This window comes from Neoarius graeffei, chromosome 23, assembly GCF_027579695.1.
Source record: "Neoarius graeffei isolate fNeoGra1 chromosome 23, fNeoGra1.pri, whole genome shotgun sequence".
NCBI lineage: Eukaryota > Metazoa > Chordata > Actinopteri > Siluriformes > Ariidae > Neoarius > Neoarius graeffei.
In genome coordinates, this window is record NC_083591.1 from 12,673,609 (window position 1) to 12,693,662 (window position 20,054).

General features: G+C 41.7%; 1 protein-coding gene across 1 annotated transcript in view; it reads left to right on the forward strand.

Moving 5' to 3' along the window:
* Positions 1-341: 341 nt before the first annotated feature.
* septin4b (septin 4b) overlaps positions 342-20,054 on the forward strand; it is a 221,120-nt gene continuing 201,407 nt past the window's right edge. The window contains exon 1 of the mRNA XM_060905783.1: positions 342-572. Coding sequence (XP_060761766.1) covers positions 540-572 — 33 coding nt within the window. The 5' untranslated portion in view covers positions 342-539. The remainder of the gene's footprint in view (positions 573-20,054) is intronic.

Genomic DNA, 20,054 nt, shown 5'->3' on the forward strand with positions numbered 1-20,054 from the left:
CCGTGCCGCCCCACACCGAAGCTTGTGATGAGTAAATAATTTTTTTTTCATTAAGTCCAGATGACAAAAGGTTTTCTTAGATCTACTTATGTTTATCAGAGGTCAGGAGTATCCTAACTACATCAAACTAAATAAAAAATAAATAGTGATTTCGAGAAAACGGCACAATGTAGTTTTTTTCAGACAGAAACACACCGGTACACAACCCCGGCGGGCCTGACGCGAGTTCACGCAGCGCGTGCACGTGCGCTTGTTTTTATCCCGGCCGTGGCGCGTGACGCTGCTCGTTTCCACCAATAGCGCGCGGCTGTGCGTTTAAAGCGCTCTGTCGAGTCACGCGCAGTCATTCAGCAGCGCGCGCGTGCAGTCGGTAGAGTTTTGCGGTGCGGACAGCGGGAACGGCGCGGCTTTTTATTTTAGTTTCTTTTATTATTTTTTTCGTTTCCCACCACGATCTATAGCTCTGGAATATTATTCCAAGCCTGAACGCGTGTAAAGGGATCAAAGAGCGTTTGCAGAAATGGAGAACTCGGCTCTCAATGGCCGGTTTAGGACTCCGGTCTTTAACCACGGTGAGTGACGCGGTGCGTGCGTGCGTGATGTTTTTGCTGCCTGAAAGCGTGCGGGTTTCATGCTGATGGTTGCACTTGATGCATCAGACATGCATCACTTAAACCTCTTTATATCATTTCATATGGAATGATGAGTGTGTGTTAGCTTAAATGGCACTGTACCTTACCTCATGGAGATATGAGTGCATGGAGTTAATTTATTCGTTTTTGTTTTGGCACTGTTATTCATGTATGATTTATTTATTTTTTTAATATATTGCACAAATATTTAATCTAATGCACAACATGCAAAATAAGCCTTTCATTGTATACTGATCTTGAATCCAACTCAATGTTTGAACATGACAGCTGAGACCTCCTAGAACATCTCATCTCATCTCATCATCTCTAGCCGCTTTATCCTGTTCTACAGGGTCGCAGGCAAGCTGGAGCCTATCCCAGCTGACTACGGGCGAAAGGCGGGGTACACCCTGGACAAGTCGCCAGGTCATCACAGGGCTGACACATAGACCCAGACAACCATTCACACTCACATTCACACCTACGGTCAATTTAGAGTCACCAGTTAACCTAACCTGCATGTCTTTGGACTGTGGGGGAAACCGGAGCACCCGGAGGAAACCCACATGGACACCATGCAAACTCCGCACAGAAAGGCCCTCGCCGGCCACGGGGCTCGGACCCGGACCTTCTTGCTGTGAGGCGACAGCGCTAACCACTACACCACCGTGCCGCCCCCCATTCCATGACTTAATATGTAAAATGAAGAATGCACACTTTCTCATTGATGCAAAGAGGGTTTTGTCATACCTGACTATATATAGAATGCACTGATTGAGCTGGTTTTTTTTTTTTTTTGTCAAACAGGGGAAAAAAATGTTGCAACCTACTACTAAGTGGACAATTCCCAGAGCAGAGACCGAAAATAATCCAGCAGTCATGATCCCTCATAGTTGTGTATTTCCACAAGGGATGATGCATTCTTGTGTGCCGCTTTTCTTTTAGTGCTGACATAATTTTCTTAAAAGTCTCTCAAGGCTCCTGATTTCCATGTTCCAGAGTAAAATGTAGCTACTACTTTTTTTTGTTTAACATCCTTTTGTTCCCGTATTTCATGGGGTTGGACGAGCTATGAGCGTTCTCCATCTCCGTCTGTTATAGACCATCGCTTCTTCGAGGTTAAGTTCGCTCAGATCTTCCTCTATACACTTCTTCCATGTTTTCAGGGGCCTTCCTCGGGGGCGTCTTCCATCAATTACAGCTTCTGCTGCTCTCCGTACCATGCTACTCTCTTCTTTTCTTTTGATATGCCCGAACCATCTCAAACGTTGTCTTCTCGTTAAATTCCATATGCTTTATCTCTCTATCACTTCCTGACTTGATATTCCCTCTTCCCAGTGTATATTTGCCATATATCAGAGCATCCGGCAATCACATCTCTTCATTGTGTTTTCATGGTTCCTAGTCATCGGCCATGTTTCTGCTCCATATATAAGTACTAGCTGTATGATGCAAGAAATGGGACTTTTTTTTTTTTCAAGATTTTTTTTGGGCTTTTTTCACCTTTATTGGATAGGACAGTGTAGAGACAGGAAATGAGCGGGAGAGAGACGGGGATCGGGAAATGACCTCGGGTCGGAATTGAACCCGGGTCCCTGGATTTATGGTATGGCGCCTTATCCACCTGAGCCATGACACCCCCAGAAATGGGACATTTTGAGCAAAGTTGTATGTCCTGTGTCAGTATCCAACCGCATGCCTCTGAGAGGTGTGCAAAAGCATTTCACTGATGACTGATGTCAATTCTGTCAATGCACTCTTCAGAGGTAAAGGTGTGTCACCTGTCCTAGTGCTTTTCTTGTGTCTACAACGAGTGCCATTGAGTACAGCTCATCAGATAATTTCAGAAACAATCTGTGCGGAGTTTCGTAAAAGCATCGCAGCACAAAGATCATCGTTAAATGGTAGAGCGAGCAGCACAATGAACACTCTCTCTCCTAGTTAAGATGCTCTTAGTGTTAAGAGGCTTTTGGGAAACCCACCACAGTTTGGCAAGACCGAGCGGCATCGAGTGCTTTTGAGCTACATGTCACTGAATTGACTGTTTGACTGAACACCGGTACTAACTCGGGATGCTCTCTGTACTGCTAAGCAAGGTCTTGCACCAAGTTCATCCTCCGCAGTACTTTAAAGGAGAACTGAAGTCATTTTTAAACTTGCTTTATTTCTTAATTAACGTGTTATTCAATAAGGTTTTCGGTTTTATTAACCTTATATCGTGACTCATATTAGCATATTATATTACACTTATCTGCCTTTTCAGCTTTTAGCCATGTTGAATGTAGTTCGTATGGTCCACAGCAGGTGTCGCTTGTCTGCACGATCTTCACGAGACTTATGCAAGACTTCAAACATGAAGTGTCAGTGCCGCCATTTTGAAAACTGTTTACACAGCGGCCAGATCGCCATATAATTCCAATTTAGATTCATTTCGAGATTTGCCAGCTTCATCAGTGATGGCGATTATTCCATACGACGTCGAACCAACGTGGAGTAGAGAAGAGTTGGAAAGACGACAGGATGAGGACCAGTCCGTCACGCTGGTATTTACATCATTACTGTCGCACAATTAAAACGTGCCAGATCAGGCGGCTGGTGGGTTTTCAAAATACTAAATAAATGCATGTATTTTTATGATAGGGTGGTATAGTGGTTAGCGCTGTCGCCTCACAGCAAGAAGGTCCGGGTTTGAGCCCCGTGGCCGGCGAGGGCCTTTCTGTGTGGAGTTTGCATGTTCTCCCCGTGTCCGCATGGGTTTCCTCCGGGTGCTCCGGTTTCCCCCACAGTCCAAAGACATGCAGGTTAGGTTAACTGGTGACTCTAAATTGACCGTAGGTGTGAATGTGAGTGTGAATGGTTGTCTGTGTCTATGTGTCAGCCCTGTGATGACCTGGCGACTTGTCCAGGGTGTACCCCACCTTTCGCCCGTAGTCAGCTGGGATAGGCTCCAGCTTGCCTGCGACCCTGTAGAACAGGATAAAACGGCTACAGATAATGAGATGAGATGAGATTTTTTTATGATAAACACATATTATACTGAGCACATTTCCTACATAATCCTCACTAAGGTTTCGGACAGCACTACAAAATGGCGTCCCCACTATATAGTGCCATATATAGTGAGTAGGGAGCGATTTCGGACACAGGGAAAACTCCCGGCTTGATTACGTCAGCATTCAAAGGAAGGCACGTGCGTCTTTTGACAACGTTGGCAGATGTCGGTCACTTTGATTTCCGCTGTACGTTTTACTTCCATCCTACGATGTCTCGTACAGGTCTCAACGAATCTTGTTTGCGGCCATTGCTTTGACATACGGACTGATATATTACATAGCATGTTTCAAACCCTCATAACTTGTTACAGCAGTGACAAAATAGCTGCCAGAAATACATTCCTACATTTTATAAAATGAGATAAATAGAATTTTTTGATGATAAATTTGCCTTCAGTTCCCCTTTAACAATATTCCTAGGTCCAGAAGTCTTTGATCAATCAGTTTTGTTTGCCACATTCAGTTAATATGGATCAATATTCAGTATTTGATCATCAATACTTTATATACCTGTGCTGTATGCCTCTGTACAAGCTCAGCGTCAACTTCCCTTGAACCTGTCCATCAAACAGTAACATTGAAGAACATAACGGCGGTGAAGTTTATTAAGAGTGAAAGGAAACTGAATTGATTTAATTTGGATCGCTTTATCCGATCAATACTTAACTTCATTATAAAGAACATCTGAATATTTTCATATTCACAGAGCTCTGTGGTATGATGTGTTTCTCATTTGGTCATGCCAATGTTTTCTTTTTTCTTTTTTTTCCCCCCTGTTCTCATCCAGCTGCTATTTTTGTGGCCAGAAATGAAGGCATCTGCTCCACCATGGATGAAATGGCACAACAGGGTGTGTGACATTTTCTAAATATGCCTCCGTAATGCCCTTCTTCAAACACACTTTGTTCCAAAATAGCATTTACTGTACCTCCAGTTGGGTCTTCCTTGGTGTAGATACACTGTCAAAATGGTACTTTGACGTCAAGTGATGTGATTTAAAAATACTGTACCATTTCTTACAACCTGTTTTGATTGATGGATAGGTTGCAAGGGTGTGTAATGGACTGGCATCCCATTCAGGGTGTACTTCAGTCTCGTGCCCAGCGTTCCAGGACAGACCCCAGATCCATTGTGACTGTGTGACCAGAGGTTACTGAAGACAAATTAACGAATTATTTGGCAGATGTTCACCTTTTATATCACCGACAGGCAACTTTACTGAACTACTAATGCCCACGTCTACTAACGCCTAAGTGCCTATCCTTGACTCGCAAGTGACGTCAAAGCAAAATAGAAACCTGGATGTCGGCCATGTTGGTGGAGATACAAATGCGGGGTCAAGTGACATTCCATCCAAAACATAGTCACACGTGTGCAACTCTCTTTGTTTTTCTACTGCTTTAAGCATTCTTTTAGCTATGCCATATCTTTGTGCTGTATATGGTTGCGGTCACAACAGCACTCGTGACCGTGGCACGTTCAGATTTTTTAGAATTCCGTCCATGATTCAGAAAGAGGGCGAGGAAACTCTGAGGCTTAGTACGGAGAGGAGACGAGCACGGCTGAACAACATCGACAGGGCTGATCTAACAGAGGCTAAAATCAAAACAGCTCGTATTTGCAGTCATCATTTTATCTCAGGTGAGATTCAAAAGCTTTCCCGATAATATCATGGAAGAATTTTATTTCATGTTGCTAGAATCTTGCTATAAAATGAACGTTCTCTTGTCGCGGTTCACTCGGTCGTTGTTATTTTATAACTGTAAAATTCTTATAAATTTTAGAGTGGTTGAACTGAAACAAATTGAAATGTGATTTATGAGGCATAAAGCTAGAGACTTGTCAAAATTTCACACTTCGTGTGTTGTTTACATGTAGAAGTAAACTAAATGCAAAAGAAGCCCTAACTTACCCTTGCAAGTACAACTGCTTTGTCCTTGTTGACTCGTTTAATTAATAAGGCATTTACCCATCCAGGGTGGCACGGTGGTGTAGTGGTTAGCGCTGTCGCCTCACAGCAAGAAGGTCCTGGGTTCGAGCCCCGGGGCCGGCGAGGGCCTTTCTGTGTGGAGTTTGCATGTTCTCCCCGTGTCCGCGTGGGTTTCCTCCGGGTGCTCCGGTTTCCCCCACAGTCCAAAGACATGCAGGTTAGGTTAACTGGTGACTCTAAATTGACCGTAGGTGTGAATGTGAGTGTGAATGGTTGTCTGTGTCTATGTGTCAGCCCTGTGATGACCTGGCAACTTGTCCAAGGTGTACCCCGCCTTTCGCCCATAGTCAGCTGGGATAGGCTCCAGCTTGCCTGCGACCCTGTAGAAGGATAAAGCGGCTAGAGATAATGAGATGAGATGAGATTTACCCATCCAGAGACAAAGAAGTTATAGGCTTCCGTGGATTATAAGCCTTTGAGATTTCTTGACCCATGAAGTCTGCCAAACCAGATAGAACGTGATATCTGGGTACTCGATAGTCGGTAGAAGCATCTTATCATCAAAAAAATCTGACTTTTTTAAATAATATGGGTCAAAACCACACATATCTATCTTCTCTTTGTATCGAATCTTTGCTCATGCGTTCAAATTGTGGTAATACTGAGAAAATTCAGCGTTGTTTACAGACACGCTTTCAGCGGCTGCCATCCTAGTTGCTTTGTAGCTCCACCATCACGGCGGACACTCATGACGTAGCACATTTTGATCACGTGGTTGCAAGTCATCTATCCACTCACTAGAGAGTTCCAAACTGCCTCTGGAAGCAACATCAGCCTCATGAAATAGGTTTCCATGGCCGAGCAGTTGCACACAGGCCGAAGAGCACTATACACAATGCCAAGTGTCTGCTGGTGTGGTGGAAAGCACTCTGGCACTGGACTCTGGAGAAGTGGAAACTGTTTTCTCTGGAGTGATGCATCATGCTTCATTATCTGGCAGTCTGATGGATGAAACTGGGTTTGCGGATGCCAGGAGAACGCTACCTACTGGAATGCATAGTGCCAACAGTAAAGTTTAGTGCAGGAGGGATAATGGGTTTTCAAGGTTTGGGCTCCAAAGTTTCAGTGAAGGGTTATGTTAATGCTAATGCAAAGACACTTTAACTAATTGTAAAATTTGTAGCAACAGTTTGGGGAAGGTCCTGTTTCATCATGACTGTGTTTCTTTGCACAATGTGAAGTCCATTGAGACAACTTTTGATGAGTTTGGTGTGGGGTTTTGGGGGGGGGGTAACGCTATATTAATGCACATGGTTTTAGAATGGGAAGTCCAGCAAGCTCATATACATTACATTAATGACATTTATCAGACGCTCTTAATCCAGACGACATACCCGGAGGGGAGCAACATACCTGGGGAGCAGTTTGGGAGTTCGGTGCCTTGCTCAAGGGCACTTCAGCCATTCCTGCTAGTTCAGGGAATTGACCCAGTGACCTTTTGGTCCCAAAGCTGCTTCTCTAGCCATTAGGCCATGGCTTTCCTTATATAGGTGTTGATGGTCAAGTGTCCACATGTCTTTGGCCATATAATGCACCTTTTTGCCTTTTCTCCACTTTTCAGTTAGTTTCTTAAAGGGGGACTGAAGGCAATTTTTTTTATCAAAATTCTATTTATATCATTTTATAAAATATAGGAATACATTTCTGACAGCTATTCTGACAGCTTGTCACTGCTATAGCAAGTTATGAGTGTTTGAAATATGTTATGTATCAGTCCATATGTCAAAGCAATGGCCGTAAAAGAGATTCGCTGAGACCTGTGTGAGACATCGTAGGATGAAAGTAAAACGTACAGCGGAAATCAAAGTGACCAACATCTGCCCACGTTGTCAAAAGACACGCGTGCCCTCCTTTGAACGCTGACGTAATCAAGTCGGAAGTTTTCCCTGTGTCCGAAATCACTCCCTACTCACTATATAGGGCACTATACAGTGGGGACGCCATTTTGTAGTGCTTTCCGAAACCTTAGTGAGGATTATGTGGGAAATGTGCTCAGTATAATATGTATTTATCACAAAAATGCATGCATGTATTTATTATTTTGAAAACCCACCAGCCACCTGATCTGGCACGTTTTAATTGTGCGACAGTAATGACGTAAATACTGGTCCTTATCCTGTCGTCTTTCCAACTCTTCTCTACTCCACGTTGGTTCGAAGTCGTATGGAATAATCGCCATCACTGATGAAGTTGGCAAATCTCAAAATGAATCTAAATCGGAATAAGGCGATCTTGCCGCTGTGTAAACAGTTTTCAAAATGGCGGCGCCGACACTTCACGTTTGAAGTCTCGCACAAGTCTCGTGAAGATCGCGCGGATAAGCGACGCCTGCCGTGGACCAAACGAACTACATTCAACATGGCTAAAAGGCTGATAAGTGTAATATAATATGCCAATACAAGTCACGATATAAGGTTAATAAAACCGAAAATGTAATTGAATAACATGTTAATTAAGAAATAAAGCAAGTTTAAAAATTACTTCAGTTCCCCTTAAAAAAAATAGCTAGATGCGTCTGAGCCAAAATATAGCTGTCTGGATTGGATCAACATTTAATCTCCCTGTTTTCAAATTTTATCTGCCGTTGTAATGGATGAGGGATAAATTTCCAGCACTAAAACCAATGAGAAAGTGGGCATTCTCTCTTCGTTTCCATACAGCGTCTGAGATTTTTACCAGGCTGCCAAAAATGTCCCGAGGAACAAAAATGTGTCTTGATCTAAAACTCAGTAACACTAGAATACGAGTGGTTTTTGAAACAAAACAGAAGTCTCTCTGGTGAAAGCATAAATGCTATTTTTCTGTTCAGTAGTTTCCCTTTCAATATGTCCAGCAAACCTGTGAAGAAAATAAAATGAGGCCATGTACTTCCTTGAAAAATTGTCGTTTTTTTGACCACTACGGTGGCCAATGATCATATCATGCCTATATATCTCAGTCTTGAGAAGCCTACCTGTGGGAATGGTTATGAAAATTTTAATATATGGTGTGACCACTGGCTAACATGACTTCCATAATGATTCTGGCTACAAGCAAAGACGTTCATCCAAACAAAGTTTTTCATCATTAAATAATCGGACTTAATAAATCGGGCTGAGTGATCTCAAGAACATTTTATGATGTTTTTGCCAATATTAAAAGGGTGTATAGATTCAAGACAGAATCCAACTTTTTAATGATCTTCTAACCATCTTAGGAAAGATGAATATTTTGACATACTAAGACAAAGGACCAATGACAACAAAATTTATAGACCAGGGTGGCATAGTAATAATAGACGTTCATGGATGTTGCAGTGCTTTCTTCAAGGCTTTTGTAGCAGTGTTTCCTTCATTCACTATATTTAAGGTAAAAACATTCCTTAATTCTTGGTTTTGCACTACAATTTCCACGTTATTTTTGCTCCTAACATCATCTGGTATATATTTCTTAAATAAACATGCAATTGTCCCCTCCCCCCCCCAATCATGTAACGCCACCAGTCTCTTCTAGCACATTCATGCAGTCGACATGTGTGTGCACAAATATGTCCAGATTCTTATGATTTTCTTTTCTAAATGAAGCTTATGAAGTGTTTAGAATGATACAAGTTAATTTTAAAACTGAATAACATCACATGAAGACCTACTTTTAATAAAAGCTTTGTAGATTGTATAAACCACAATTTAAAGACAAAGGCTTAAATATAATCAAACCTCTGGGTTTCAGCAATATTTACCATTTTATAGTAGTTTTTTTTTTTTTTTTTGTATTCAGAGGTGGTCAATATTATATCTTTTCTGTAGCAGCAAATCCAATGAATCAGAACTTCAGTTCAAATGAATCAAATTATTTAAAGTGGCACCTGAAATTTATTGAAAGCAGAGCGAATATTAGAAAATGAAACTATCCACTATGGACAGAAAAAGCAAAAGCAAAAAAAAAAGGTGTCCGAGATGTCGTGTGTCTCTGAAGTCCAGCTGAAACAACAGTTGGGAGTGAGGAAGTCATGTTGGAGAGGTTGGAAAGGATTGTGGTCCACATTCCTCAGTCGGAGTTCGGTATCCCACTCTGTTGTTTCCTCCACCCTGATGCTTAGATCTTTTGCGTTTTTAGTTGTTGGAGTGGAGAAATGAATTAATATTTGTGAAACGGTCTATAAGTAGTCTGATGATGCAGGATGACCGAATGCTTTCAAGACGTGTTTCAATTGTTTGCTCACGTTACTTTAATGAGTCAATTCTTTTGAACTACTTGTTCAAGTGAATTAAAGTTTTCATTCATTGTTGTGACTAATTTCCGATTATTGCAGGGGTATTCAAGCAAACTCCAACTACACAAAATTCCTTTTTTACAAAAATAAGCAATATGAAACACGACTATGACGTCACCAGTTAATTTTTAATGCGGAGTCATTCGTGATACTTCATGGATATACAGCAGACAAATCGAAGCCATTGTTTTGTGTCATAGTGATGGATCATGTTAACAAATCAGACCCTCATTTTGGACAGATGAGACATGTTTTGTTATAAGCTTGGAGCAAGAATAAACTAGCACTTCCCTCTCCAATTTTCTTTAAATTCCACACTGAAATGTCTTCTTAGCTGTGATTTAATTCCATATATTCTATCCACATTCACTGGATATGAGCAATCGCGCCCTCTGATTGGTTACTCTACTACTAGGCTATCAGCTCATATACCGCGAGTAGAGAAAAACAAAATGGCGCATCGTTTTGCTGAACCAACCGAAGATGAAATAAAAACTCTACTTGAAAAGTTTGAAGCTTAATTTTTTCGATAAAATGTGTTTTTTCATTGAGCGACTGTCGATGTAAATCTTGTCAAATTTGAATATTTTACGACGCACGTATGCAATTTGTCATGTGTCTGGTGATTTTTGTCAGACGGTTTTATAAAGTTCTTATTTATCGCATTTGCAAAAAAAAAAAATGCTCTGTTTCTCATCATCCAGTGAATGTGGATAGAATAAAACAGTCATTCCACTCAATCACGTAGTAAATGGCTGATAGCCGACTTGGTGCTACGCGCCTCGTTGGCTATCAGCTCGTGTACAACTCGATTTCGTGGAATAACTGTTAAATATTGATCTATTTACAGTTATGTTCAAATAAATAGCAGCGCATTAAAAAGTGAATAAAGTGAAATTTTTAATAGCTTTTATTTCCGTATTTCAAATGTAGTGGAAACATTTACACATTCAATTCCAGATCAAAGCATTAACAAATTTTATCAAGTCTGCATTATTCATTTACAGGAAGCAAAGAAAAGGAATATTAATCTACTCAAATAAAAAAAATAGCAGTGTTGACATTTTTCTCTTCAAACTCGAACTAATATTTAGTTGCACAACTGTTGTTTTTGATAACTGCTGTGCATTGGCGTTGCATTAAGTCAACCAACTTCTGGCACCTAATAAACAGGTATTTCAGCCCAGGATAAACGAACTACATTCCACACTCCCTGTGTGTTTTTGGGTTTTGCTTCAGAAACTGCATTTTTAATGTCACCCCATAGGTTTTCAACTGGGCTGAGATCAGGGGATTGAGCTGCCACTCCATTACCTCAATGCTTTTTGTCTGGAACCAAGCTGTTGCTCGCTTACTCGTGTGTTTGGGGTTGCCATCTTGTTGAAACACCCGTTTCAGGGGCATTTCCTCTTCATTATACAGCAACATAATCTCTTCAAGTATTTTGATGTATTCAAACTGATCCATGATCCCTGGTATATGATAAATAGGCCCAACACTGTAGTATGAAAAACAACTCCATATCATGATTTTTGCGCCACCATGCTTCACTGTCTTCAGAGTACTGTAGCTTGAATTCAGTACCCAGGGTCGTCTGACATACTGTGTCTGACCACTAGACCTGAAAAGATCAATTTTACTCTCATCAATCCACAGAATCTTATGCTATTTCTCTTTGGGCCAATCGATGCGTTGCTTGGCAAATTCTAACCGATTCTGCACGTGCCTTTTTTTTTTTCCCCAACAATGCTTCTTGTTCAGCTTCGATCAAACATCTTTTGACTGTAACGGTACTTACAGTACTTAAGCCACACTCACAACCCACCGTACGTACTACTACAGGTGGTCTACGGTTCAAAAATTTGGCAAAACCGTGCTTGAGGCTTGCATGACTCTTGGGTGTGTTCAGCACCATAGGAGGTCACAGACTGGCTGTGGAGACTTTTGGTCCTGCACATGCAAATTCTACAGGTCTTGCGGAAAATCAAGAACGCGTACACTACATACGGTACCCGTACTCCTTTTGTACACCTGAACCAAGTCAGCAGCACGGCTAGTAGGGGCTTTTTGCGATGACCGTAAGACGCACGAATGACGTGCCTCAGAAGTCCTACACAAGTACGCCACACTTGCTATTTCTGCAGCCTCCAAGACAGAAGTACATCTCGCTTTCTATCCCTATGTGTGGTGTGCATGCAGCGCACGCGACCCGCATGCGACACGAGGGGTAAGACTCTGGGTATATATATTGGGGGAGGAACCAAAGAACCGATTATGTAGCGTGTAGCATTATAGAAGGGAAGAAGATGGCTGCCACCATACTGCCACAATGACTGATGGAGTTGGACCTTTTATAGGCAGATGATAGAAGCTGAGGAGCAGCACAAAGCGATATAGAGATCTTACAGTCACGTGACCGGAAAGTACACAGCCGCTATCTTGTCGGTAAAAAACACCGCTGAGTACTGCTGCACTCGTGTACAAAATGGATAAATTTCAACCGACGGACTACACGGCTCATTTTTCTAATGAACAGATAACTAGATATATGTCTAAAATAAACGACCTACAGATTAGTGACCCTTATGGCTTACCGAATGTAGTTTTCATGACCGTGTCGGTGAATATGGAACTGCCAGAGGTGGAATACCCAGATGTGTATAATTACCTCATTAACTTTCCCTCGCTGTTCAGTGGTGAAGCACTGCGTGCTTATAAATCTCTGGACAGTTATCTTTACAGAAATTCAGGATTTGTCAGCGACTCAGATGTGGCATCTTGTAAACAAGAAAATAATCCTCATTGGACGGGTAAGTCACTTAAGTATTACTAGTACTGATACTAGATATAGGGCGGCACGGTGGTGTAGTGGTTAGCGCTGTCGCCTCACAGCAAGAAGGTCCGGGTTCGAGCCCCGTGGCCGGCGAGGGCCTTTCTGTGTGGAGTTTGCATGTTCTCCCCGTGTCCGCGTGGGTTTCCTCCGGGTGCTCCGGTTTCCCCCACAGTCCAAAGACATGCAGGTTAGGTTAACTGGTGACTCTAAATTGACCGTAGGTGTGAATGTGAGTGTGAATGGTTGTCTGTGTCTGTGTCAGCCCTGTGATGACCTGGTGACTTGTCCCTGCCTTTCGCCCGTAGTCAGCTGGGATAGGCTTCAGCTTGCCTGCGACCCTGTAGAACAGGATAAAGCGGCTAGAGATAATGAGATGAGATGAGATACTAGATATATCAGTAGTATCTAGTATAGCACTGACCAGCCGATTATAGAATAGAATAAGGTAATTCCAGCTGTAATTCCAAATCGTCCGTCTTGTTTACCATGGATCTGGCGTTGGAGAGATAGAGGCTTGGCAGTGGAGATTTGAGTGGCTGTTTTCTGAGCTTGGTCAACAGGCCGGCTCTGCATCCTCGCTTTTGCTTCCGCTCCCGACGCCGCCTCCTTCGCCTGCCAGATCCGATAACAATCCACGGAGACCCCGCTGGTCTCGCTATCTCGTCTGGAATGTTGTGCATGCGATGGAAATCGCTACAAACCGTCATTTTCTGCTGGAAACCAATGTCCAGTAAGTCCATACGGTTGTAGTGGATATTGAAGTCCGGTACAGACGAACAACACGCAAAAATACACACAAAAAACATAAACGTGCACAGGTAGGGAGAGCTTGTAGCCGCAGCCATTGTAGTAGAATTGTATATAGTAGGGTTTTCCAGAAGAAAAGGTAGAAGCAGAAGTAGAACCAGAAGTACGGTAGAAGTAGAAGGCGGAAATATGGCGTTTGACCGACAAGATGGCGTCTTTTACAATCTGGATCGGCTGTGATGTCACATGCAAGATCTCTATTGGCTTTGCTAATACAGGAATACCAATGTCAGAACGTGAGGTGGCAGAGGCGGTGGCCTCTGTCCCATCTTTTCCCAATCACTTCCGCTCTTTTATCCTCTGCCGAATGCAACCTGTACATGACCAGATCTTTGCCCGTACTCCTCCCCCAAACTTTTCCCTGGGTTCACCGCGACCCTGCGGCACGACTGCGAGCTACCAAGCCCTGCGACCCGTGCGTGTCCAAAACACGTACGGCGGGTTGTGAGTGTGGCATTATATCGTCTTTGATCTTTCTGTCGGTGATGATTGGCTGAATCTTTGCCATTCTGGCTATTGTTTGATCCGTTTTAACAGTAGTCTCTCGTTTTCTTCCACGTTTCAGGTTTTTGTTGCCATTTTAAAACATTTGAGCTCATTTTAGCTGAGCATGCTATAATTTGCTGAACTTCTTTATACGTTTTGCCCTCTCTCCGATCAACTTTTTAATCAAATGACGTTGTTCCTCCGAACAGCGCTTGGAACGGCCCATTTTACCGAGCAATTCAGAAGGAAATATATTTTCTAACAATATGTGAAACATTTGCTTCCCTTCTTCCTTAATAAAGAACAATTAATGACCTCTATTTTTTCCACAGAATTGACGAATTCTCTAATTAAACTCCACTCTGTTATTATTTTGAACATGCCCCTTTCAATGAATGAGTCAATTACTCCAAACAAGCTGCATTGTTGTTGTGTTTCTATTACAGTACTACAGAGGTGGACAAAGTACCCAACTTCATTACGGGTTGTTTTACAATCAGGGTACAAAGTTTGTGTCACAGGGGTCCAAAATTCAAATTGATTCAAACTGGTTCTTGTACCAGTTTTTAAGTGAAGGACAAGTTAAAGAACAGATAGGCATGTGTAATTAGGGATGTCCGATATTGGCTTTTTTGCCGATATCCGATATGCCGATATTGTCCAACTCTCAATTTTCGATTCCGATATCAGCCGATACCGATGTCGATATGTGGGTTATTTTTCCTCAGAACTAATTTAGGTAACATCACATATCTCCTGTTGTGGAATTAACACAACATGCTTAATGTTATTGTGATGCCCCACTGGATGCATTCTTGAATGCAACAAGGCTTTCCAAATGTTAACATTGTCTGTGCAAAATAAGAAAAATACTTCAACTTAATTTAGGGAAAAAGTGCCATGTTTATTTTTTTTTTATTGTCTCAAACAACAGTTTGGATTACACTCTCCCTGAGATAATCTTGACAATGCCCACAACAAATAGGGCAAATTTGACTTCTTCACAAATGATAAAACATTGTACCTGAACAACTATGTGCAACATAGCAGCATCTAAAGTCAACTAAAATAACAGGCATAGTGTATGACCGGCTACTCTTTTTTCTGTGTTAAATGAGCCTGCGTTTGTAGGATGCCTCATGAACTGTTTCTTTAACTAAAACTCAATCACCTTAATTGAATGAATGCACAAATATGAGTCAATTACAATGTGGCAACTATACTGCACAATTTTGAAAACTGCACATTTGTTTGAGCTACAAAAAATACTTCAGGCTTGAGGTGAAGTACAAAAAATGAAACATTTTAAGGTGTAAGCAGCCTGTGTCCCTAGCCCATTACTTGGGCTAATGCAATCATTGAAATTATAAACTGGGCTCAATCAGCACTGCTCTACATGAGCAACAACAAAGATGTGCAATATTAAGGTAGTGTGCAATAAGAACAAGGAAGGCACAAAGTTTCAGTCCAGACCTTCCAGAGTAGTAAACAACTTTAACGTCCGAAGGAGACACTTGAAAATAATTCCAAACCACAGACATAATGTTGAAACAGAGCGAGCAAGTTTGTCACTGCAGCCATCCACGCTTGTTTGTACGCTTCAAGACGCAGCTTGATGAGGTCATCATCTTTGCGCCGGTAAACGCTTCAGGAGCGCATAGGCACTATTTGGGTGTAATGCAAGCATTATTTTATCGGTTTTGAGGCAAAAAAAATCTCATCTCATCTCATTATCTCTAGCCGCTTTATCCTTCTACAGGGTCGCAGGCAAGCTGGAGCCTATCCCAGCTGACTACGGGCGAAAGGCGGGGTACACCCTGGACAAGTCGCCAGGTCATCACAGGGCTGACACATAGACACAGACAACCATTCACACCTACGGTCAATTTAGAGTCACCAGTTAACCTAACCTGCATGTCTTTGGACTGTGGGGGAAACCGGAGCACCCGGAGGAAACCCACACGGACACGGGGAGAACATGCAAACTCCACACAGAAAGGCCCTCGCCGGCCCCGGGGCTCGAACCCAGGACCTTCTTGCTGTGAGGCGACAGCGCTAACCACTACACCACCGTGCCGCCCCCAAAAAAATCCGATAACGATATTAACAGATATTACATTTTTATGTTAATATCGGGCCGATAATATCTGTCGGCCGATAATATCGGACATCTCTATGTGTAATAGTTTGTATTATAACCAGATTAAGTGTAGCTTTAAGCAGGGCTGGGAGAAAGAAATGAAGTGATTCTCGGAGAGGACTTTTTTTTTTTTGACAATTCAGAATCCACTACTTCCATAGTGCTTTTAAATATAAGGCTGTAAGCTTTGTGTTAGTTGTCTCTAATATTTATGTCCCAATATCTTGACCACATTTTAGGATGAAAATAATCATTTTAGATATGTTATTTTATATTGAAAAATTAGCTGTCTCGGAGAGGACATTTTTTTTGACACAATTACATACGAATTTGATCAAAATAGTCTGAAAACTTACTGGCATTCAACATTAAAACTTAACTATGTTTCCAATGGTATGGAACCAAATATTTGTTTTATGGTATAAAGAATGATTTAAGTGCATCCCTTTTGGAGCTACCTGTGGTCAAAAAAGCACTTTTTCTAAATGACACGAGTAATTTTGCTAAATATGACATACATTGCCATACATTCGCCAAAAATAACGTTATCACCAAATTTTTTTTGCATGGTAAATAGAGCTATCACAGGGCTACAATAAACAACCAAGTTTATTTAGTCAAGCCTTTTGATATTGAAGATAATAAGTGTTAAATGTGATTTTTAGCTTGTGTACCCTGATTGTAAAACAACCCTTGAGTCAGAGTACAGATCCCACTGGTCAAATGTTACTCCAATGCAAGTGAAAGTTGTACAATCAAAATTTTACTTAAGTACCGAAGTACTTACTTTTAAAAATACTTAAGTATTAAAAGTACATTTTCTGTCAACGCATTGTTGTATTATTGCCACAACGCTTACAAAACCTAATGCCTCTGAAGCAACCGACTGGAACACTCCTCCCCACCCCCACAAAGCAGCATGGTAGTGTTCTGACCCAGCTCTGGCACTGTGTGCGCACACATGTATGCGTATGTTAATCAGGAAGACAGTGAACTAGTTTTAAATGCAGCTTTCTCAGAAAATAAAAATGACAGTCCAACCTGCTTAAAACCCAGGTCCACACCTCGAGCTTAAAGTGTATATTCTGGACCAATTTCGTGTTTTTTTTTTTATATGAAAGTATGTCCCTTTACACACTCATCCAGAAGGGTAATTTTGCACAAGGCCATCTGTCCACAGCAGAAAAAAATAAAATAACAAAACGCGTCTGGAAAAATCCCAAGGGAGTCTGGAGCCAGATTCGTGACGTTACCTGCGGAAGCGCCAGCAGTCTGCGCGAGCTTTGCACGGTTTCAGTGCACAGCCTGTGTAGACCAAGCACTCCCATTTCTCTCTCATTGTCCGGTCTTTTGGGAAACGATGAGTACTAATCCCATCAAGATTGGTGTTGCTACACCCTCCTACGATACATCTGTTAACCATTTTAATAATTACGCAATAACGTTGAAGAAATTTGCAGAAAACCACCAGGTCGTTTTCTCATAAACAAACCAGCGCTGACGTAGGATTTAGAAGGAGGCGTCCTGCATGTGACATCACGAAAATCAGTGTTTCCCAGGAAATCCAAATGCCAAATCTTTTCAGAGGCGGACCAGTTCGCCTCAAATGGCTTGATTTCAACTGAATTTTGCTGGTATTGCGCAAGGTAAAAAAATTGCAGAGAATGCAGAATGTTACAGATATTTGACCAAAGTTTAATATAAAATCGGATATGCACTTTAATAACTGCCCAACAGCAACACTGCTTTCAGCAAGACAAAAAAATGCAAGACCATCATCTGACATCAAAACCAAAAATCCCAACAATATGTTGTGACTGACTAGTACAATATTGTCCATCTTACAGGTTGTGCACGCACGTGTGTGCACGTGTGCGCATGTAAGTATATGTTTTCGTGCACATATGAATCTGCCTGTGGAATCATGGTGGTTTAACGTTAAGCTAGCTAGTCAGTGAAGCTCCACCTGACATGCTAGCAAAATCTTTTCAAACTCAAAATCATATTGGGTTGCTAACATTACTAGAAAAGAGAGATTTCTAGATTTTGTTTATTTGGCAAGATTATGCTAAAACATTTCTGAAAGCACGTCAAATAAGTTAACGTCATTCATGTTATCGTAAGTCTGTTTTTACATGCTAAGTAACAATGTCCAAGTTAACTAGCTATGTATAAACATTAGCCGTGGACAAGGCTATGGTAACTTGGCGGGCAAATCCATAGAAAGTCATTTGACTAACCAGACTGCATAGCTATCGCGAGCTCTAAAAGCATAGACAACTTCATTGCAAGCTTTCTCTTCGAATAAAACATTTACAGACCTCAATATGCTTCCGCAGGTTGGACAGCGAGTTTTTATAGGCTGTGATGTGGTTCGTTTTAGGCAAACGAAGCAAACATTTAAAATGAAACGACTCTATTCCTTTCAGAAAACTGAAACATGGGTTCGAGGTATGGCCAGTGGGTGTGTGCATTCCCCAGAAGAACCGCCTCCTTCCATTCTGCCATCAACTGATCGTGTTCAAATAATGCTGTGGAGAAATCACTGAACTTGAATTTATACAGTCTATGGATGTGACATGACCCTAGTGATTACTGATAGGCTGTCTCAGTGTCACCTGCGAAAAAACCATCACGTTTTAGAAAAGAAAAGAAAAAAACAGCCGCTTCATAGTAATGAGTAACAAGGACCTTGATAGAAATGTAGTGGAGTAAAAAGTACGATATTTTTGTCTTTCAAATGTCTCGTCTCATTATCTCTAGCCGCTTTATCCTTCTACAGGGTCGCAGGCAAGCTGGAGCCTATCCCAGCTGACTACGGGCAAAAGGCGGGGTACAACCTGGACAAGTCGCCAGGTCATCACAGGGCTGACACATAGACACAGACAACCATTCACATTCACACCTACGGTCAATTTAGAGCCACCAGTTAACCTAACCTGCATGTCTTTGGACTGTGGGGGAAACCGGAGCACCCGGAGGAAACCCACGCGGACACGGGGAGAACATGCAAACTCCACACAGAAAGGCCCTTGCCGGCCCCGGGGCTCGAACCCAGGACCTTCTTGCTGTGAGGCGACAGCGCTAACCACTACACTACCGTGCCGCCAATGTCTTTCAAATGTAGTGAAGTTAAAGTCATAAGTTGCCAAAAAAATTAATACTCAAAGTGTACTTAAGTACAGTACTCAAGTAAATGTACTTCGTTACTGTCCACCTCTGCACTACTACATCTACAAGTAAATTATTTGCCATGCAGAAATATCACTACTACAGTACTAATAACAGTGGTTCAGCAGGTTACTGATGATGTACTGCTTTTTTTTTTTTTTTTTAGCACAACTGTACTTTGGAAACAGCAAGTCAGAGTGACGGTGTGTTGAATTGTTTCACTTGACATACACAGCAGCCAGTAGCGTTTGAGATGTGCCAAATCAGATAGAAAATTAGTGAGCTAGAACGACGTCAAGAAACTTGCTTCTCTTGATTGAGACACCCTGATGTTGTATAAAGACAGAATGTTTGTTTTCTCACCCAGTCTGAGGAAGTGACATATTTCACCATTAATGAGCGCCAAATTGGTAAAACACCTCCAAGAAGTACAACCCCGATTCCAAAAAAGTTGGGACAAAGTACAAATTGTAAATAAAAACGGAATGCAATGATGTGGAAGTTTCAAAATTCCATATTTTATTCAGAGTAGGACATAGATGACATATCAAATGTTTAAACTGAGAAAATGAATCATTTAAAGAGAAAAATTAGGTGATTTTAAATTTCATGACAACAACACCTCAAAAAAGTTGGGACAAGGCCATGTTTACCACTGTGAGACATCCCCTTTTCTCTTTACAACAGTCT